We start from the raw sequence: 24528 nt of genomic DNA on the forward strand, positions 1-24528 counted from the left end.
TTTTTTTTAAATAATAAAATAAGTTATTACGTGAATATAATATGATACTCAATTTGTTTTTTTTTTCGTTTCGATCTGTTTTGGCTGACCTAACCTCTGGCGAACCCCTCGTTTGAGCGTCGCGATCCAGTGGCTTGAGAATCACTGCATAGGTAAACCATACAAAAGACACCAACATATAAAGTAAAATGGGATATTTATTTTAATGTCAGTGCATATTATTCATTGTGTGATGCTGGCCAAACAACCCTCTGCTACGAAACTCGGTTAGATAAGAATATATTCTATTATTATAAATAACACGAATTAACATAATAATATTTATATTCAAAATACTTATACTACTTACCTACCTGACTGTTAACAAAATTCATCAGGTAGATTAGAAATTTAGAAAATGGTTTCTGTGAATATTCAATTATTATATTATGGAGATTAATACAATATTATTATTATTAATATTCCGTTGACTTATAGGGATTATTGGAGAAAGTTGTTGTAATGACTAATTATGGTATCAGACCACTAATTAAATATTATAATCATTATCATTAGACACACATTATGCATTTTAATTGATGTTATGCATGCCTTGTTTAGGTAAACTAAATGAAGTATTTCAGTTTAAATTATCTTGTTAGGTAAACAAGTGCATCCGGTCAAAGAATGTAATTTTAATAATTACTATTATAATATCTTAATTACTACGTAAAGAAAACGCCATAATTTGCTTTCCTGTATACCCAAAATTCATTATCATTAATAAGGAAATTACCGATAATAATAATATTCGTTGGAGTATTATTTTAATAACTTAATTACTATTATATTAATTTCACAATATAATGTAAATGGACATTTCACAGTATTATGTAAACGGACTATGGACTAAACTAAGTAATAGGAATATTATAAATATAATAATATTGGTGTCAATTAAATACAAATCGAATATGCTAGTATGGACCCGTAAATGGATCATTCTATCATCTTACTATCAATGGCTTTTACTAATACTTTCTTATTATTTTTTTTTTTTTCAAATATCAAAATAAGATTCTGAGATAGTGTATCGGTTGCCGTATGCAGATTTATCCAATGTTATACACTAAAATAATCAAATATAAACACACCGCCGTGTTGATTTCGACGTGTGCTAAATCTCACCGGAACCTACGAAATTTGACTGTTTGTACAACAAACTAGTAAATATTCGTCTATGGAGGGGTAGAAAGGAAAGTGTTCCATTTTTGAAAATGGTTCCGTAATACAAAATTATTATCGAAGCTCACGCATTGCGAGAAATCAACAGGTACTCGGCGCGAGTGCGAGCGAGAGGCGCAGCCGAGAGTGACGGCGCCATACAAGAAAACACGTGCTGCCATGAAAAATAGGACATCCGGAAAACCGTGCGCGCTCTTCCGACGTACCGAGAAACGGCGCGCGAGCGAGACGGCGACATGCGACAGCGTGATACGTCTCATGTAGGTAGAATAATTTTACTAATAATGGGTCACGGTCTCTGTAAATTATTGCCGATAGTACCTAACTGCTAAGTAGTGTGCTTGTCGATTAGATTGAAATAATAAAGCAGATATAAATAATAAAGTAGTGTTTAAACTTGAAAATCTTAAAGTAATACGGTTAACATAAACATAGCAATACTACATAAATGGGTAACCTGCACACGACATAAAACATAGCATGAAAACTTCACGTTCAATAATATCTGCTCTCGGAACAATATTATCATTTATTTAGATATCATAGATTTTATCTGTCGATAAAAAATATAGTCACTTACTACGTGTATTATAAAGTATAACACAAACACAAGCCTTGCTTAAACATCTCAAATATCTTTTGAATATGAAACCTTCATTTTGCAAAATCTTGTTTATTTTGTATTTAACGATCGTTTTAGTTGATAACATCACAATTTCTGATTATTTTATAATATATAATTTAGTTAGACAGTCGTACGATATCATGTCGGGTGTAGTACATACATTTTTTCGATGTACATATTCCACTTGCGTGAGGTGAGTTTAATTGGAAGTCGTCTTATAAAATGTACTTCCTTGTGCTATTTAATTGTATAATCTCACTGTGTTTCATCAAAATTACGTATTTTCTTTGTATTTCTTTCTGTCATGTCGTGATCGCCTTAAGGGGGGACATGCTCGTCGAAGGTCAAAATTGAGTTTTTATTGTATTTTCAAACCATGATCCTGGACACTCCTTAAACGTTGTAGATAATCTATTTATACAATTTTGAAGCCTTATTATCCTTTATAGTTATTTTAAACATTTGATGACTGCATGAAGTATTTTTGTTACATAAAATAGTATTCTTTTAAACCTCTCGCTCTAATGTTTTAGAATATAGTCATATTTCGGTACATAACTGTGCAATATTGTTAAGATTTTTTACATTTATTAATTTTTAAACGCATTTATAAAACCATTAGCATAATTTATTACGAGATAATTTTTGTAAAATATTCACGATAAAAAAATATATTGATAATCTCTGTGATCCCAAATTTGACAAGAATTAGGCATTTTATTATTCAAAAAATCGGCAAGATTAACACATTTGAAGATGATTTTAAAGATATTTATTATAAGCTATGTCTTTGACTATTCAAGTGTGATAAACATCTTATGAATAATGATTGCTTTATAATAATTATTGACCTAAGAATAAGGTAGTGTTTTTTTGAAATACGCCATTTCTTTTGTCATTCCCCAGTGGTTAAGCTACAACATACGGCCGTAGCCATAAATTGACAAACTATAATTGAAGTAGGGAGTAAAATGATATTGACGCGCGTGTTTGAACATGTACCGTTTAAAAAAAAAATTAAAAAAATTCAGTTAGGTACATGTTCAAACACGCGCGTTAACATAATTTTACTCCCTACTTTAATTAGAGTTTGTCAATTTATGGCTACGGCCGTATGTTGTAGCTTAACTACTAGGGAATGACAAAAGAAATGGCGTATTTCAAAAAAACACTACCTTATTCTTAGGTCAATAATTATTATAAAGCAATCATTATTCATAACATGTTTATCACACTTGAATGGTCAAAGACATAGCTTATAATAAGTATCTTTAGAATCATCTTCAAATGTGTTAATATTGCCGATTTTTTGAATAATAAAATGTCTAATTCTTGTCAAATTTGGGATCACAGAGATTATCAATATAATTTTTTATCGTGAATATTTTACAAAAATTATCTCGTAATAAATTATGCTAATGGTTTTATAAATGCGTTTAAAAATTAATAAATGTAAAAAATCTTAACACCACTGCACAGTTATGTACTGAAATATGACAATATTCTAAAACATTAGAGCGAGAGGTTTAAAAGAATACTATTTTATGTAACAAAAATACTTCATGCAGTCATCAAATGTTTAAAATAACTATAAAGGATAATAAGGCTTCAAAAGTATATAAATAGATTATCTACAACGTTTAAGGAGTGTCCAGGATCATGGTTTGAAAATACAATAAAAACTCAATTTTGACCTTCGACGAGCACGTCCCCCCTTAAACTTATAATTTGTAATGTTAGCTCGTGTTGGTAAGTAATTTTGAATGGTGTCCTAAACAAGTGCAAAATTGGACCATGCTGGGCATTTATAGACCAAGCTAAATATTATCAAAAAAATGATATCCAAAAGTTAAAATTAAACAACATATTTCGACAGCAAAAAAGAAATGTCGATTGTCCTTTGGAAAAGTTTCATTATTGCTCTGATTGCAAACATTTTTAATAATAAAAAACAATGGGTACCTAATATAGACTGTTTGATTTTATCAACTTCACGAAATGTAGCATTGGTCTAACAATGCATAGCGCAATCCAATTAATAATGGGCCAAGTGAATAAAAGTAAATGCTTTCTTGAATAAAAATATTTTTGATGCTAACTATTATGCTTCCAATGATGAGTTTAGTGAGAATTGTTATTTTTATTAACTTGCCCTATGCGGTAGCGGGTAGACTGTAGAGTACAACGACTTACGATGTCGTGTCCAAGGCTTCCGCTGCGCACGACCTCTGGCGCCATGTACTCGATGGTGCCGCAGAAGCTGTAGGCGCGTCGCTCGTTCGGAAGGAACTCCTTGGAGAGTCCGAAGTCCGTCAGCACCACGTGCCCGCTAGCGTCCAGGAGGATGTTCTCCAGCTTTACGTCGCGGTAGATGATTCCCAGCTGGCAAAAAAACAAAGACACAGTCAACAGATTGCATAATATAATTTTCGGTAGGGGCGGTTCGATGTGGTTGCCATCCAAATTGTGTTAGGAGTACATACATATTATTTACTTGGGAAATGTCACGTACTGTTTGCACAACAATGGAGCGATCTGATATTATCAATGCGATGTGGGACTTTCCCTCAGATGACAGAACACTGAGATTCAATAAACAAGGCATATATACCGGAATACTGTATTCATACACAGTTTTTCCCCGGCATACTCAATGATAAAATAAGCCCTGTCGTTCTATTAGAATATATGACACAAAATAATAATAAATAATTTATTGAGTTCTACTTGCAGGATGTAAATCATTATACCGTGACACCATGGGTAATTCGCATGTGTAATTAGTACCCACTGTTTGCTACAATGCCTGTTTCAATGCTAGCAATCATTACCAATACAACTGCGAATCACTTTTTCCGTACCCACGGTGCCACTGTAGAGTGATTTACGTATACTGAACTTTTTTTTATCGTCTATAATAATAGATAAATGCCACCAAAGTTATAGACACAAAATTCAAGTATTTCTGCAAATACGTTAACAAATGGGGGATAGGGAATAACATGCCATAGTAATATTAAACTAGTTAATATTTAATTAAAATAAAATACAATCAAATATGTTTATGAAACCCTTCTTCTGACACAATGAGCCTTTTTTGTTAAATTAAATTTAGTCTATATCACTATATAATAAGGTTTTCTTCAACATCCTCGAGTATAATAATATATTTTAGTATTGATCATGAGCGGTGTTATTGGTGTTACCAATAGATATTTATACAAATTTTCAGGCTTAATACAGTTTAATAATTTTCAAGTAGAGTTTCTTTAAGTAGGTACATACCTATTTATTATTATTATTTACTATTAAATAACTTATTAAACAAAAAAAAACTGCGGTACTTGTTAATGGCAAAACAATAACCTAGCTGGGATTTAAAGGCTATATAGCGTCTACCAATTAATTTAGAACCATTCTCCAGTTTAAATATTTTACCAAAATACAAGCCTCTTCTTTTGGCTGTGATAAAATTTAGAGCGAGATTGACAGTTTTGACTGTTTAGACGGCTAACTTATTGTAACAATTATAATACCTCAATACAAATATGTAATAAATACTCTCACTTTATCACTTTAGCGTTCGATAGTCGCCTTGTGTATAGAGTAGACCCGCTGATGGTTATAGCACACGAGCTCACGTGACGTGATGATTTTCTAGTATAACGACTTTCATCTAACCTAATCATAAGTCCTAATAATCTTACATTACATTTCAATGTAACGAAATGTAATGTTATGCTTCCCCATACATGCACTCCATAGTAAGGAAATTATACTTAATAGAGGTAAATAAGTACATTTAATTTAATTATGTCAGAGTTGACGAGTGGTGAGCGCAGCTTACACCTGGCTAAATAACAGTACGATATCAGCAAGCTATCATGCAAGAAGTAGGCAGGCAGTCGGAAAAAGTTTCGTTAGAAATAAAACCTTGGCCCAATTGGTCGGGCGCAATATTATAACAACGCGCGAGCGACATTTTGCTAAATATTTTTTACTGTTCGGAGACCGCTCATTTATCGCAATCCGACAGACGAAATAATTTCGTGTTGTGTCAATTTTTCACAACTTGCCCTTCAAATGAAGTATAATGTATTTAACTAATAAACGAATGAAAATATCCTACCTACCAAAGGGCGTCAGCTGGTTGATTAACTGGTTTTAAAATGAGACATTGAAGTGGAACACGGCAACGGTGGATTGATTATGTGATATACCGAATACTGAACACAGGAAATTAGGACGTACTTACGATTAATGAGAAAAACAAGCAAAATATTTATATTCAATACTGATAGGTACCTCTACATATACCTAAACTATTCAACACGATCTATTCTAATTTTACTTTAGACTAAGACTTAATGTCACAAGTTAGAACATAAGGCCCCAGGGGCCTTATGTTAGAACTTGCGAGTTGTAGTCGCCTGGTCGACATGACGTCATATGACATCATTGTGACGTACTGCCGGAGTGATAATAGCATTCGAGAAATTAACGCTAGTCAAACACTGGCATTATTCATTGTCCCCATACACAAATAGGTGTTTCAGCACAATAAAATCTATGGTGAGCAGTGTGTGTTGGGCGGCTTGCCTCGAGCGTGTATTTGCTTACGTCACAATTACGTCATATCGTCGGGTGACACACGAGTCGATAGTTAGGAAATCGCAGGCCAGGAAACACACAATTAATGGGAACTGAAATACGTAAAGGTTCAAATAGACTATATGACGATTGGGCACATATGTGCCAAGAGCGTTTTAGTGTATATGATCATATTATCTATGCCATTCCGACATATTATACATACATATTGTATGACAGCTATGACATCGTATTTACACTCTGTGACACAGGACGCCAACATAAGAAACGGGTTTTTCGGCATTTATATGACCGATCGTCATTGAGTCTATTTGAGCCATAACGGGTGTGGAGTAACAGGTAACCGATTTCCAGGGTGGAAGAATATGGGACAAACTTGAACACGTGTCAAGAATACGTCATTCTAAACGTGTCATTCGTTCTAACAACTGCTCTCGGCTTATGCACTGACGCTCATTTAATATTGGTGTATTTGAAGGTTGCAACACACACTATTGCACGTCTATAACGTGTTTCATTTTCGTAGGTCACTCAAATATTCAAAACCCTGCTTCAAAATGTAGTGTATTTGAGGTACCTATAGCCTATCTGAATTATATCCATTAATCTGTTCTATGAATACAAACTAACATCTTAAATCTTGTGTAATCCTACGACAGTCATATCGATATAAAACGTATCAATATTGAATAAAAAAATATATTAGTAGATATAATAAGTGCGAGGTGGGTATTACATAACCAAAAAATGGACTACTGCGAACACCAACTACAATCAATCATGTTAGTACTTAATACTTGATTTTAATTACAAAGTTGGTAGCCATGTCTTGACAGGATTTGAAATCTTCAGATAACGTAGTTATTACTATGTATTGACAGGTATAACAGACGGATCAATACAATATCATCAATACGGACACACTCAGTATGCCAAGCGACCCATAGGTTAAGCACCCCTGGCTCAACGGAGAAGAGCATTTATTTAGAAAGTGAAGTATGTAAGTTTAAATCCAAATTTTTGTTTTATAGTAGGTATTTTTCAAGAGTTTATCAAATTTATGGAAAAATTTAGTTCTATACCTACATTTAACGAAATTGAAACACATTTAATTAGATACAGTCACTGCCATTTTAGGTTTGTTCTAGTTAGTGATGCTGACTGTTTTCTGACGTTTCGGTTGATTCTATTCTGCAACCCTAGCGCTGACCCAAACGGTTGGAGACGATCGAAGATCGGTCTATGTTCGGAGGCTTAATAATATTCTTTCATGTGACTCGTAGTGCTGCCAACAAGCGGTCAAAAGTGACGGATGACACAACCATAAAGGCCTTTATGATAAAGTATCGATATTGCAATGTCACATTAGTTCGTTTGGTATTTTTTTTTTAAATACTAATTTAATTAAATTACTTACTGTGCTATATCGCCTGATTGCGCATTTGGCATGCAATTGTGTATACCCAAAATCGACTCATACCTTATGCAGCTGTTCAAGGGCGAGTATGACTTCAGCGACGTATATCCTGACGTCAGCCTCCGCGAAGCACTCCCTCTGGTACAAGTGGGTGAACAGCTCCCCGCCGCTCACGTAATCTAACAAAAAGAAACACCGGTTATAATAAGAGCCAATCAATAATACACAACGTTTTGATAAACGTCGGTTTTTATTGTTGAGGGTATCCAATGACTGAAGTGATGCTGATCGAAGTATTGTCCGTCGTTCGCATTGAAAAGATTGGAAATTTCCAATCAACATGACCATTTCTCCTCCGACCGTCCCTGGCTTATCTCTGACTGTCCATCGTTTCTTCAACCAATAATATTTACGGGTTTTACATCACCCAAGAACTCTGTGTTAAACGCATGCATTGACGAAGCATATTATATGTTCCACAGTAATACAGATTTGCAGATTCTTCACTTCCTTCCTTGCACGACGTCCAGGAAACGCGTCTACTCCATACTCCTCTATGCCTGCCGTAAATTCCCCAGACTCGGGGATGCTGTGTCTCTTTTTACGCCTCACAACCACCAGATCTGCTTTTCGAGTATAGAGGACACTTAATGGCAGAGCAAGTCAATATTCCTTTTTTTATTTTCTAAACTAAAACGTCTCGGGACAAGGAAGTTTTGCGCTAAAATGTTTTCATTCAAACACGTGTATTGCGTTGTGGAGCACAAATCAAGATATGATAACTCAAATCTGTGTTTCCCATTTGGAATATTGAGGATCCTCTGGTGGGGTGGTTGGCTATCTTCCATCCTTGAGACACACCATGCCTAAAGGAGTCGCCCCACTGTCACGTGTGGAACCGACAAAGAGATCACTGTACAACATAGTATAGTTCGGACAAATTGTAGATTAGGAGCAACAAATTATAACAAATGATTTTTTTCCATATAACGCCCATTAAGAAATGCATGAAGTGAAATTTCTAACAAGTTAATAATAAGTAATAACAATAACTTACACCTGTAAATAATTAAATAAAATGATAGCTAGCTCCGATTGGTTTAGGATTGTACAATAATAATTGTACATACTTCGTAATAAAGAAAAAGTGACACAAGAAATAGGTAATAAAAATAAACTCAAATCCAATTATATCTCACACCGAAAAGACGTGATAAACTAACCCTTGTTTACTTACTACGTAATATTGTATTAAGTATTGTGTCAAATCAATAACTTCTCTCGCTCAAGACATCCATCAGTTAAAAATAATCAGTAATCACATTAGAACTGCCTTCATCCGTCAGTTGATGTAGATGCACAATAAATTGCAAGAAGGTGTTTAGATATATTGGTGCTGTCGTATTCCAAAGTTTGTGTTTAGTAAAGTTACAATAATTCGAGGACCACAGAAACTGGTTAGATTTTTAGAAAGTTGCAATGATTCTTATATTGCTGCCAAAGTTGTTTTTTTTTCTCTTAAAATTTTGTCTGGCATCCACCGATTTCTCGAGAGTAGATTTATTAGTGTTTAATATAATTTATTATTATCAATTCCCGGCGCTCAAATTGATTCGAATCGTTTGAACAAATATTTTTGACTGCGGAAAGTACAATCAGACGTATTGTACAACGAACTTAGCGTGGTACAACACATCCATGTTTATTTATTTCTTGAGCCGATGAGCTGGTAGTCCGTCGTAAAATATGTAGAGCAAATAATTCGGTCTCATACGACGTAACAAATCGAAAAACTCCCAATGTCGTATAATTAGTATGTGGATCATGCTCATTAAAAAAGAAACAATAAAATTATAGCGAATCAATATAAAATTTTGTTACTTTTACCCCGAAAGGCATATCAGTGATTCCCAACCAGGTCCACGGAACCCTACGGCATAACAAGGCAAGACAAACCTTAAATCACTCCTTGAGTAAAAATACAAATTCGCGTTACATTACACGCGTATGGTCGCGGCCTTAAGAACTCAATTGTAATTTTTAAAGTTTTACAATATCATTCTTAAAAAAAAAATTTTAATTTTTCCCCATGAAAAACTGCTTGGCACGTCAGATTGTCAAAAAATTATATTTGGGAAAATTTGGCATGCGCGCGTAAGAAAGTTCGCCAACCCTGATCTAGAGCAATGATACTCAACCTTTTTTTTCTTCGGGCCAAATACATATATATAAGTAACGCGGGCCGCATCACTATTGGTGTGCCCACCCCCGCTTTTTTATAAAACATTTTTGAGATTTTAAAAATTATGCGTGTTTTTTAAATTAATCGTGTGCAATAGCAGCACTCTTATATCAAATCTGATGTGGACCATAATGACCATCCTCATCGGGTGTCACTATCTGTGCGTCAAAGTCGAAACGAATCTCAAGATATACGAAATTCCTGATAATAAATGTGTTTCGGGCCGCACATAAAAGCTTAAAGGGCCGCAGGTTGAGTATCGCTGATCTAAATCTATTTTAAAATTCGTAAATGCTTTGCAGAATCTATAAAATTAATGCGGCTCTCAATTTGTGTAGCAAACGCTAGTTATGAACTCATGGTGTGGCGATTTTTGACGACACTACTGTCACCTGGCTGTCAATGACAGAATAGGAGGCAGCCATTTGCTTTTTTCCCATGGACACATCGCTTTACGCAGTGACGTTTAAATTTTGTATGACAAGAAGTCGCTAATAATGCGCTAATAAGTGGATCAACCACTATTTAGCTTGAGTGAGGTTGCGACATTTCATGCATACGGCTTTTAAGGTACATGTTTCGGACGCATTTTGTGATTAACGAAAGTTCACATTGGTTAAATACTGTACATACATTGCATTGGAAAAAATCAAGCAAATAGGTAGGCTTGTTTTTCTTGAACCGTTGAATAGATATGGCATTAGAAAATATTATAAACCTAAAATACAAACCAAGAATAAGATGAAGCTTGGAGTCAGTCTGGAAGGCGTAGTGGAGTGTGACGAGGAAGGGGCACTGGCGGACGGCCTCGAGGACTTGCCGCTCCGTTCTGGTGTGCTCAGCTGTCTTTTTCTTTTGCACAATGATCATCTTCTTCAAGACCTTCATTGCGTACAGACAGCCTTTGTCAGCTCCAGTCTGCTTTCTCACCAGGAACACCTTGCCGTACGCTGAACACAAATAAAAATCAATTAGTACAAAAATACATTGACCAATTAAAAAAATAAATGGCGTAAATTAGATACAATTAGGTTTTCCCGAGCCTGTAAGACAAGACAAGCATATTATATAATATTTTCGATAAGTCGATAATTTCGTAAGTTGGAAAAATTAGTTGTGTTACAGGTAAGGATTTTTCTATAGATATAGTATAATTTTCACAAGTTCCCTTGGTCTGACGCAGTCCATTACTACTCAATTATGACTGGCCCTCAGAATAACACCAATATGCAGTATATAAATTTGACATAATATTATCATTAATTATTATTTTGTCAATAATTAGTGTTTATGAAGGTACTTAATATGTTTTTAAAGGTCATTATTCTGTTATCTAGAGTCAAGACAAGTGATTTGCGAGGATAACTGAAACTTTTAAATTTAACAATATTGTAATGTCGCGAAACTCGAATTAGTTTTAAAGTGTGTCGTTAACTCAAAAAGGTTGAAAAACACTGATCTGTTTCCCAAACATTTAACTTTGCTTCCACCATTTTAAGGCATTGTTTTAACCGCCGCACCCCATCTCAGAACACCGGACATTGATTTAGAATAAATAATGGTATTGATATGATTATGAGTTAACGTATTCAATAAACGTACAAAACGTAAAAGTACGTACAGACATTATCTATGTACGTACTATCTATGTAGGTAGATTCTCTGTGTAAGCAATCATTTTCTTGGAATCCACACTATCCATCACTGATTGATTAAAAAAAGGCAACGATTTTTTTCAATATGTGAGTATGTATTAGGTATCATTTGAGTAGCTTAAAAAAATAGTTTAATAAATAATACGTGTAGGTACCATGATTGTGTATAGAATCTATTCTGTGGAAATAATTTTACTTCAAATATGCATCGAGCTAGCCTTTTAAACCCGACGACAGTGCAAGCGATAGCGACAGGCGACACATCCGTTCCTTCAAGTGCTACATGTACTATATTTAATATAATCTCTAGTAATAGTATAGCCTGCTTGCCATCCCCTGTCGCCGTTTCGAAAGGCTAACTTAATAGTTACCATTTACCTATGCTATGTTTAAAATTGGGTCGTATTAAGCTAAAAAAGTAATAGTTACAAGTGGATTCGAAGTTATTTAGTAAAGAGAAATAGGTACCTAAGCTTAAATGCTTAAATGAATTTTTCTTTCATATAACTTTTCAAAATTAACATTAGATAGGAAGTCGTTGAATATGATTAAAACATTGACAATAAATTAATCACAAAACGTAGGATAGCCCGGAGGAGCTTTACGCGGCCTAAAGCTTATGATAATTTATTCATGTAAATACTAAATAAGTCCTTAGATAAGAGAGAAGGATTTAGGCTGGATAATAATTATTACGCAGTGTAATAGTATCTAAATTTGTTGTTGACAATGCCAGATGCATAGTCGAGACCGACATATATTAATATGTGCGTGAACAAATTAACATTATATTATAAAAGCTGTTCGAAAATTGTACGAAATTTAAATGGTCTGATGCAAATAAGTATGTATTTTTTTTGTATGAAAAACATTTTTTACGGACGATATTCTTGTTTACTTTGCAACATCGATGTTTTGTACCTACTACGTACTTCAATCTATAAAAGGCTCCGTGACTTGAAATTAGGGGAATGGTACGACTGGCCTCCGAACAATTGGACGCCGCACCGTCGTAGACACGTGTAGACGAGGTATTTTAATCAGTTTCTATCTACTACTTAGTAGTTTGAATTCATTTTACTCTTAACATAATGTATTCTTTATCGCGGATTGAGAATTACCATGCCTAAGGCTTTATATATAATAAAAAATTCTTTTTTCATTGGAACTTAAACATATGCACGATTAAATCATTGTTTACGTCTGCATATTTACATTCTCACCAACTATTAAATCATAATATAATCATTGAAATATAAATAATAATATTGATTTTTTTTAAAGTACCTATAAGTACCTAACGTCTATTTATTTTAGAATTCCGTGGCGTCCAGTTGTCCGGTGCCAAATCGTCCTAGACCCGAAATTACGTTTTGCATTAACGCTTGTTTTCTTCATAACTTAATAGGTATCGTGATTTTTGTTAACCGACGACATACTATGTTATGTAACTTTAAATTACTTATCTATAAGAGTTTCTAAGTAACAAATATAATATTAAAATACATGGAAATTTCGAATTAAATTCTTACATGTATTTTGAGGTATGGCGATGAAGTCGATGCTTTTAAAAGTTAATATGACAAAATTCCAATAAGTAGTGTGTTTAGTCATTACCATTTGTGAGTTGTGTGATAGAAATTGAAGCTTGATAATTTTAAAATATTCCGAAAAGGATTAAATCAAACATGGCACGTATTTATTTTATACGGATTACGAGATCAGCATTTTTTACATAAGAATAAAACTTCTACCATAACTACTTAAACAATAATTAAAACGACTCTAAATAAGAGATAAAAAAATTAATGAGTTTTTATATTAACTATTTTGCTACAAATATTTTTTTAAATGGAAAAAAAAATCCTGGATCGCGGATCGAGAACGTCAATAGGTAGGTACTAACCTAATCCCGAAATCCTGAGATTGAAAATTCTCTTCGGGATTACAATCCATCCCCACTGTCCATTTAACACCGAAAGATATTAAGTCATCAAAATTAGCTCTGTGTCCGAAGTGCGTTGTAAAACAGCCAATCCACGAAATTTGATGGGCAATATTTCTAATATAGCAGTGGACGGCAACCTTTGACCCGTGGGTTAAAAAATGACCCGCCAGCATGATTCCGTTGACCCGAGAGCGAATGTTTTAATTCACGAAGAAAGTTTGTGCGCTTAGCCTTACTAAATGAAGTTATTGAAAGTGTTGTGAAGACTATAAAAATAATATTAAACACGTTCGGGTATAGCCATAGATAAGAAATTCATCTTTTTTTCATAATAAATTTAGTCTGAATTTGTTGATAAGTAAGCATAGCTATATCTAAAAGCGTAAAAAATGTAAGATGGAAACATGTAATTAAATTATTGTATAGTATTTTTTAACAAATTTTGAAAGCTCATTACTTATTAATCTCAGAAATTTCACACAATTTACCAGCAGAGTTTGGCTAATGCAGCTACTATGAATGTTAAGCAATACTTATTACAAATTCAATGAGTGTGACTTTATCATTAAATTCACCAATAACGTTCCCGGAGTAAACAAAAGTTGTATGATTAGGCTTACCATACGTCCCCGTTTGACCGGGATTGTCCCGGTTTGACACATTGGTCCCGGCCGGTTCGACATTTTGTCCCGGTTGTTGTTCCGCGTAACAACTTTTGTCAATAATACATTTAATTATTGTCGTGACTGGCCGTATATGTAATGAGACGGCAGGGAAAGGTGCGAAAAAAGTTCATTTTTTAAATTTCTGCTGCAGCAGACCTTCTGCATTCTTCTTTTATACATACTTTTAATATTAAAACAATTTTTGATGAACGAGAAGTACGACTGGTATAATAACTAAATAAAATATGTAATTTAAATTTCTGCTGCAGCAGACCTTCTGCATTCTTCTTTAATACATACTTTTAATAATAAAACAATTTTTGGTGGTTAAATTTTTTTCTTTGCCCTATACCCCGTTCCTGTCCCGGTTTAGTTTCATAATTATGGTAAGCCTATGTATGATGATTCTTTCCGCAAAATGTTATGAGATATAAAAAAACAATTACGCCGATCTTCCCAACGTACCTACATACGTCATAAACCTCGATAACAAACTTGTGCGGAGTCTATAAACTATAAAGGGTTTTCATAAAATTCGTCTATATATAGTTACGCTCGGCAGGACGTGAAGATGAATGTTGGGGGCATACGCCCTGTCTCAGAGAATTTTGGGGGCACCCTCGTTACGAAACTTGACAGAGCAGATAAACATTTTCTCGCCAACTTGCAAGACATCACTTTACGACTGTAATACTATTATGGCGAACGCGCCAGACTCTACTCTACATAGACTATCTCCACCTGGTGGACCCGGCTTACTTCGGACCTAGGCGCCCTCAAGAAGATTGTCAGAATGTATCTCTAAAGCGCACGCTGCGAGCCAACACCGACCACCACCGACGTCCTTATAGACCCTGATGGCAGTTTTTAGCACAATTCAATTGATAACGTCTTAATACCTATAACAATTATTATTAATTTATGTTTTTGCGTTAGCAGTATTGAATGGATTGTTTACAAATACATATTAAGAAGATGGCATGCTTATTTCACGAAATCGAAATCGATCATTTCAGAAGATTCTTTCCAATTAACCTTTTTTAATTTATATGGGTATTAAAAGACGAGAATATACCCACAATTATAAATATTGGAGATCGGTTGATACTCCTTACGTGATATAAAATTTATATATAGGTATCACGTAACATTTATATTTAATATGTGCCGCGTTGTATCGCGCATACAATGACGGAGGAGCCAACAGAAGAGCAGGCTACGTACGAATCTCCTAAGGCTAAAAGAAGACCTAGACAAGCCGAGATTGAAATGAGTGAGGAGTTTTGAAAAAACTCTGCCGAAATAATTGGAAATCGGTGGTGCTGAACTGAAAAAGTTTCTAGACCCGCCAAGAATCGTAGAGTCAAAGGCTATAAATTATCCCATTATGGCAGTGGTGCACAAACGCGGCCCGTGGGCCGCATGCGGCACAAAATAACAAGTACTTCATCTTAATCACCAAATTTTTCATTCATTATGATAAAAATCTGTGTTCGATATGTGAACAAATTATGCAGTAGCAATGGTATATAATCCGAATCGTCACTGATAGAAAACTTTATTATTTAACCCATAGCTTACGGGCCGCACAAAATTGTGTTTTTGCTAATTACTTTTCAAATGCAAATTAAAACGTTAATTACAAAAATAATTAAAAGGGCCCGTATGCATTTTAATATGATTATATTTTCACGGGTATAGATTTGCGACCGAAATTCATCTTTTTACAATGAGTCACACCGTCTGTGGTGCAGGTGCAGTCTATTTTTAGATATTGTTTACAAAACGCGCATTTTAGTGTTAGTTCTCCAGGAATTTTGTCAGTGCATGACGTTTGTAAATCGATACTAAAAAATCGCTTGTCTTAACAGAAAAAATTCAGTTCGATTATGAAACATTTGTTTGTGTACATATGTATGTATGGTGCGTGTATACAGTTCTTTATGTATTTTAATTGTTTTCTAACAAATTAATCGTGTCTGAACTAAATGAGGATAGCAACCACAAACATTGAACCCGATATCAAAATGCTTGCTGCCAGTATGCTGTGTCATAAATCTCACTACTAAGTTCCATCGTGCAAATGTGCACATAATTCGCAGTGGAGAGTGATTGATGTTGCTGATAAAATTATGTAAATATTTAATTAAAAATAAAACATAAAATGTATATCTCATCTAATATATCATTATTTTTCAACATTTTTACCCTTTGCGGCCCATGAAAAGGTAGAAAATGGATAAATTGGCCCTTCTTTCAAAAATCTTGTGCACCACTGCATTATGGCTTTCATACAATGGACACACACTCACTAATCGTTTTCCTTGAATGTTCAACTTAAACATTCATAGAATATTTTTTTTTAAATGTAAGTTGCCGAGTGTTAATTGTTTTATAATGTATATATTATAATGTAATGTATATATTATAATTTATAATGTACACCCCCAAGAAAAAGTCTTTGGCGTCCAAGATATTCTGAGCAATTTATATTATATCTCAGATTAAATTTTAAAAATGCACATAAAATTGAAGCTGATTCCGAGAACCGTAAATGCAAAACACGTCATGGCCCAATTTGTTCATATCGGCCAATTCATCATACTACTCGGTCGGTCAATGCAATTGGTATACTAAAAATTGCTTCGTTTTCAATCCATCCCTACTTATAGTATATTATGTAGAATGCTTGAAATTGTTTAGGGTCACGCTCGGTATTAGAGAAAAACCACTACACCACTGTCGATGATGATTTCATTCCATATGTCAATGGGCAGGGTGTTTATGTGGACGTTTGCAAGTCAATATTCACATTTGACTGGATAGATGAAAATGATGCAAACTGATTAAGATTACCTACATATTATTTAGGTTCATGAAAATGTTATAATCTGTCAAATAACGCTGAGTGAATGAATAGGTACCCAAACTAATATAACAGTAAACGAATCGCGTTGACGGTCGAAATCGGCGTGAAATTAATTTCTCAGAGAGCAGAGGCAGACGGCAAGGGTAAGAGGGTGACCGCTGTCTAATAAAACTTCCCCGCAAGGTCGAGTCGCGCCAGACGCGGTGGCAGACGGCTGACTAGCGAATATAACTATAGGGTAGCTTACTAGCGGACGACTAGTAGGTTACCTAACTAGGGGATGCGTTCGGGGAATGGGGTCACGCGGGTTTGACGCCCTTTACGAACACTTCAATAAGGGCACCGGCGGGAATTTCGTATGTGTGCGTGAGTATGTATACACGCAATGCGAGAGATAAGAGGTAACCGGAATCTACAATAAACTATCACACAGTTTTCTTACTTGTATGTTAAAAAGTACAGAAACACAGACTAATTTTAATACATTATGTGGAAAGTAATTCTATATTTATGAATATCAATTAATAAGAATTTTCTGACATCCGATTCAAACTTGAATATAAAAAAATATGAGAAGTCGAAAGAAAGATCGACAAATCAATAATTAACATGTTGGTAATTAAGAGAATAATATTTTTTGAAAGCAAAATTCCAAGAATTTTCAAAAATGTTGGCCAGAAGTTAGACACGTGGTCAGTAAATCGACGAAAGACGATGTAAATGGTTAAGTTAGGTAAAAAGCGCGAAAAATAGGCTATATACCTATAATATCTTTAATCATACGATAACAGACTCGCTAGTCGTAACCCTCAAATTCTTACATTGTGCATACCTAAATGTTCATAAACCTTTAACTAGAACAGTAAATGAGAAATGTATATACCTACATACCTATTAGGTATATTAAATAAACTGTATTTTTATTCAAATAATAATTAATAAGATTTAAGAATGTACCCAACATTCTTTATTGAACATACATAATTTGAAAACAAATGTATACTTAACCACTAGAAAAATATTGTATCTAGAAGAAAAAAGGCCACGAGGACCAATGACAGTAGGGTAGTGAAATAGTAGTATAGTAATAGAAGAGAAACGATCACAAACACACAGGTTTTGAGGCTGCCCCACTATTAAAATCCCAGATCCACCAAATTAAAACGAAGTTTTTAAGGACTCATAGCAAGGACCTAATAGGTTAAGCGAGTGGCCAATGAATTTCAAAGAAAAAAGCAGTGACGAAATATTAATAAATTCGTAAATAATAAATAAAGAACTAAGTTACAATAGTATATATTGTTTCAATGGACTAAACCGATAGAAAAGGCATGGAAATTAATTTTATAGAATTATGTACATATTATTTTATATTTATATACATTTTATATTATGCTATTAATTGCAGGGAGTAATTTAAAATGATACCGTCTTTCGTCGAGGAGTATCATTAGTGTCGTATCGTAACTCACACACTAATGATAAAATATCGATGTACCTACCTACCTACATTTGAAAATAGGATAATATGCACAATATGATTTAGGCAATGGTGTAAAATTTATATTTAAAAAGTCTTCATCGACCAACAGACCACATACGCGAAAAATGTTGTATAAACCACATTTACTTCAATTAAATAATAATATTTTTCATATTGAAATATTTTAAACTTGCCAAAATTATGCAAAAAAAAGAATCCATCTGCAATGACATTGCATTGTACCCATAATATATATTATTATACACTATCTATCTATACAGTTGTTTGTATCTCCTGTAAAATTTTGAATTTGTGGGTTAGGTGTGATATAACAATATTAATATCGATATTAATTTTGTTGAACAACACATTATTGTATACCTAGAGATAATGTAGATATCGCATTAAACAACTTCAGTGTATTTTATTTTTTAATGAGGCAGTCGAAATAAACAAACGTCGTTGACTTTGAAATTTTAAGGGAACGCGACGAGTACGTTGTATAAAAAACTAGTTTGTGAGTATAACGAGAGCTATCGTATCTTTATTAAGAATATACGAAATATTTTTTCATTGATTACGCAAATAATAAGAATGGCGGCGTAAGATATGCGTAATACAATATTAAAAAAAATATTCGCAACATGTCTAGAGATTCGTATTAACCCGGCGTCTTTTTAGCGATGAGAGTGGTGTGGTGTGGCGTGGCGTGGCGAGGTTCGCAGCAGGTGTCGCGGGAAGGACGCGGCGGGCGCACGCATTTGGCAGGCGCCGCGACGCCGCCGACGCCCGGAGCGTCGAACTCTGCCCAGATGAGAGGGCGCAGATGACATGACGAGGGCATGACCTGGTCGACAACCTCAAACATCAAACAGCCTACCTACGCCGTAATATTACTGTAATACAATTTATTGACTTTTGGTGTAAAAGTGCTGGGATTATATTTTCGTAAACAGCTCAATTGCAAGCAACGAGCGGCTAGCCAAACAACATTAAATTTATATCGATAAATATATATGCTCATGATCGTATTATTATATTAACTTTGCTTAACTGACGGGTACGGTTGTGTGATTTATGGTTACTTGTACGACTTCACATCAACACAGTAACCAAGGCAATGTATTATAAATAAACCAATTATAATACTGTTACATTTCAGGAACGAGAATCACTAAAGGTATGAGCCTATCTGCTACGATAGAAGGCTACGGTTTGTCGCAACTGAAAACAACTATGCCAACTAGAAATGCTCGCAACAGTTGAAGTAGGTAGGTAGACCTAACCATAATGTGGCACTGGAGTAAGTGAACAATGGTGTATGTTTAATTAATCCACAACATGAACAGGGTCCACGAAATGTCCACGAATAAGATCATACTATGAAGTTAAAAAAGTAATTTTTATTTGATTAATCTCACCTCCAGTCCCGAGCACCTTCAGAATGTCGAAGTCTGCCATCCCCACGCACGCCCGCCCGTTTAGCGTCACTGGAACAAACAAATACGGAATTGTAATACGTAAATACATTAAACATACTATGCAATACAAATCTGTACCTCAGACCCAGAAAGCCTTAAGTCCTTCTTTGCCAACAATAAGTTAAATAGAGATTGTGTACATAAATTATTATATCTGTAAATACACACTTTTCTATTCATAACAGAAACCAGAAATTATTAAAACAATAAAGTAGTAATTACAATAATTACATAAACAATACAAGGGTATTAAAAACCCTAAATTGCCTTTTCACAAAGAGCGTTCTATATATATAATTCAGACAGCAGTAAACATTAAAATCATTAAATGAAAAAACACAAATTTCAAATCAATATGCAAACTTTATCTCTATCCGTGGTAAAAATTCAAATTTGGAAGGAACAAACCATACTTACTTTATATTGGCTACTTATAAGTTCGGACTAACACTTAGCCCAGTCGCACATTGAAAATTAATTAGCATAACATAAAATTGTGCATGTTCACGCATGCATGCATTGTTCCTGAAGTTTTCCAAATTATGTATTTTTAATAAAAAGAATGTAACATTCTCTAAACTTGTTTATAAAAAATAATTTAATTACTTAATAAACATACTTATAATATCTTTAGGTATTGGAAACAAACAGAATAAAATAAATAATTAATAACCTTAATAAAATAAAATAAGGTACCTAGTAAATGGAGGAAAAATAATATTAAAACTCAAAGCAGAAGACATCAATCATTTGACTTCGACCGTGCACACTTATTTATTACTGACTAGAACTTTTTTTATGAATGACTTGTCGATTTTTAAAAACCAGAACATGTTATTTTACATAACGTTAGACCTTCAACTCGTTAATACAGTCACCCTACCCCTTCCTACATACCAGGGAATGATGTACGGCGGATGACACCCTGTCGGCAAGCGCGGAAGTGCCTGGCGGATAGAAAATATACTAGATAACTACTATGTTTAGATTCGCCATTGTAATATGTCGATTCTTCAAATTCTTGAAGTGTTAAATGCGTACTAGATTGCAAAACGGCGTAGTGACAAACCGTCCGGGACGTACGGTAAATCTACGTTCCTATAAAATATTATTAAAATAACGGACAAGAAACGCTTAACTTTGGTAGAATAATAGGGTTCATCAGCTTCGTACAGAGTACAGATATCGAGAAAAAAATACAAAAAGGTAAAAGTAGTCTACCTACACGAATAACTTTGGCCCAGTTTTTTTGTATATTCGTTATTACATTAATTATGTGTCATATTATTTTTAAGAAGCATTTTAAAAAACGTTTAAAAAATATTTAGTATAGATAAAACAATGTGGGCCAACGTTTATACCTACTCCAAATTGGGTAACTTTGGCCCATGATACTAATTATACATAATTATTTACTAATCTTACAGGGATTTTAAGGTATTTACAACTTTGCTGTATGGTTCAATCGTTTAATGTAGTGTGTCACTGTTACAGTGTGCATGATGAGAGGGAGAGGGAGAGGGGAATATGAATCATTTCTTTTGTGGATTTGCAATTCACATTGCAAATATTGCTGATCTAAGTTTTTTCATGGAAATTAAATACGGAGAGTTTGGGTGAGAGGTCTTCACATTGAGCTATCGGTCCACCAAATCACATGCGAAATAAATCTGATACCACGTCATCGGATCATCGCAATCAATTTTATTTTAAATCAGTTTGTATGTTTTCAGATTTTTTTTTTGAAAGATTTGAATCGATTGAAATACTTAATGGACATAGTATGTACCTACTCCAATGATACAATATTACCTTCCCAAATATCCCATTTGTATCACAACATTGTTATAAATTAGAGATAATATGATGCAGAAGACGGTTTAAGTGTATAATAGCTCGGTAATTTCTCTAAGTAAAAACATACAATATAGCCACTTGAATAATAATATTTAATATTTATAACGTTTCTATGTTACTATTAATTATATGTATCTAAATATGACATTAATTAAGTCTTTAATGTACTAAGTAAATGACTAATTTTACATCTACATACTTTCGTAATCATTGTAGTGGAAAAACTAGGGATATACCTAATACGTCATCGGTTTTACGAGTTCGAAGACACAAATTAAAGCTTCATATTCTACGGGGAAAATCATAAACGTAAACAAAACTTTGAATTAATAGATACATATTATTTTGATATGAATCTCGTGACTATGGACTGGTTGGTGGGTGACTGAAAAAAATTAGATAATTTATAATATGCAATCGAAAATTCACAAAATTACCTTTTTACGAATACAAACAAGAAACAGGAAGATGTAGGTCAAATCTATACTTATTATTAATTACTTACGTATGAGGAAAATGAAAAAAATAGATAGGCATATTTGCATATTTTTCAGTATACGCAGACGGATCACTGAGTCAAGTGAATGGGATCTACGAACCAAACATTATTTGCAAAAATAAAATTAATACTAACTGGAAAATGTATTTAGAAGAAATAGCTTTCCAAAATATTAGGGAACAATATTTAAACTTAAACTAACGTCTACAGATTAATTCAAGTGGGTACATAAGGTCAAGTATTAAAATAATACCTGTGCATGGACTATTATTAAATATGGCCAACGTTTTCAACATCGTACACTTTACATTCAGAACACTATATCGTTCAATTATTATCGTAAAATCTGTTTATCGGTTATTATCGTAAAATTCACCCAGTCTCTATTTTGTCTTTTACATGCAGGTCTCCCATAAAAAACGTCTAATATAAAAACGTCTAATATAAATACGTCAGTAATGTAAAGTTTGTAAATATGTATTATATCATAATATAATATAAATAATAATAAAAATAAGTAAGTAGATAGACGGAATAGCGAATAAAATGTTTTATAAAATATGTCTCATAAATCATAATACTAATGTACCTACGCCATTGTTACGCTTTATAAGTACCTACAATGTAATCATCCCGATTTCCCTAATGATGATAAATAATGTGCACCATCATGGAATTTGAACTAAAGAATGCAAACCTGTAGGAAAAAACCAACGTTTGATAGCAAAACAGGTACAAGTAAGTACCTATATACTTTTAACTTTTAATTGTCAGTACACATTTACCTAATGAAAAAGGAAAATACTACAAAAGTCCAAATACCTATCAATGGTGTCATATATTATATTTATTAACTTACATAATAATTGCTTTGTTTTGATTTAATTTGATAAATTGAACAGCAACGTCACGCGTGCATAAAGATAACAATTTTAAGAATTTAATCACAAGAATGTCTCGAACTGTCACAACTTACTCATCAGAATATAGATAGGTACCTAAGTAAATATTTCATTACAATATTATTTTATTAGTAATTAGTAACAAATCGGTTTTATCTCTCTGCTATATCTTGGTGGAAAGACATTGCATGCATTAAATAAATAGTGAACACTTAATTTATTATCAGTACAACTTCAACATTTTTTTTATTATCACTGCAAGACTGGTTTCGTTACTATCTTCATCAAAAACTCCAAGAGGAGTATTAATAAAAAACTGTTGAAAAAATCTAAAAAATAACAAAAAACAAATTGTTATTCGTGACTTAGGTTAGAACGCCAGATTACTGGCGAATGGGTCGCGGATTCGAAACCCGAAGCTGGGTAAATCTTGCATTGAATGTGTACAAACGCTGTATATGCACTATTGCATAATGCATTCATTCACAACCATGGTTAGACTGGTTAGAGCAGGGGTAGTCAACCTTTTTATACATACCGCCCGTTTTTGTATCTCTGTTAGTACTTAGTAAATTTTTCTAACCGCCCACCGGTTCCACAGTAATAGTGATTTATGAAGTAGGGAAGTAACTTCACTTTATAAAATTTATAAAGCAGAGTTACCGCAAGTTAAAGCATATACTAATAATTACTTACGAAATACTTTATGTCAGACTTTCGCTAAGTTTGGCAGAATAAATCTTTGTAAAACAAGTTACTGTAGTTAAATCTATCTTTTTATTTATACATTTTATTCATAGTTTCACTTACATAACGTGAACTAAACTTGTGCGAGGGCGATACAAACAGTATATTTTCTGAAATTTATATTGTCACGGGGAATTTTTTGAAAACATGATTTTTTTTAAACCCGTACCGCCCACCATGAAAGCTGGAACGCTCACTAGTGGGCGGTAGGGACCAGGTTGACCACCCCTGGGTTAGAAGATCCCTATAAAATAGTGTGTGAAATCTCGTTGAACCCCCCCCCCCCCCCCACCGGTATGACAC

At 33.8% G+C, this 24528-nt stretch overlaps 1 protein-coding gene across 5 annotated transcripts in view; it reads right to left on the reverse strand.

Moving 5' to 3' along the window:
* LOC147067153 (ribosomal protein S6 kinase alpha-5-like) overlaps positions 1–24528 on the reverse strand; it is an 80339-nt gene that overhangs the window by 32210 nt on the left and 23601 nt on the right. For all 5 annotated transcript variants that reach the window (XM_085954870.1, XM_085954869.1, XM_085954871.1 and 2 more), the window contains exons 3-6: positions 20161–20229; positions 10851–11069; positions 7941–8056; positions 4043–4231 (exon numbers count right to left, since the gene is read on the reverse strand). In XM_085954870.1, coding sequence (XP_085810996.1) covers positions 4043–4231; positions 7941–8056; positions 10851–11069; positions 20161–20229 — 593 coding nt within the window. The remainder of the gene's footprint in view (positions 1–4042; positions 4232–7940; positions 8057–10850; positions 11070–20160; positions 20230–24528) is intronic.

Source organism: Rhyacophila brunnea, unplaced genomic scaffold (genome assembly GCF_057557595.1).
Source record: "Rhyacophila brunnea isolate RB1 unplaced genomic scaffold, BYU_Rbru_1.0 scaffold_4, whole genome shotgun sequence".
Taxonomy (NCBI): Eukaryota; Metazoa; Arthropoda; class Insecta; order Trichoptera; family Rhyacophilidae; genus Rhyacophila; species Rhyacophila brunnea.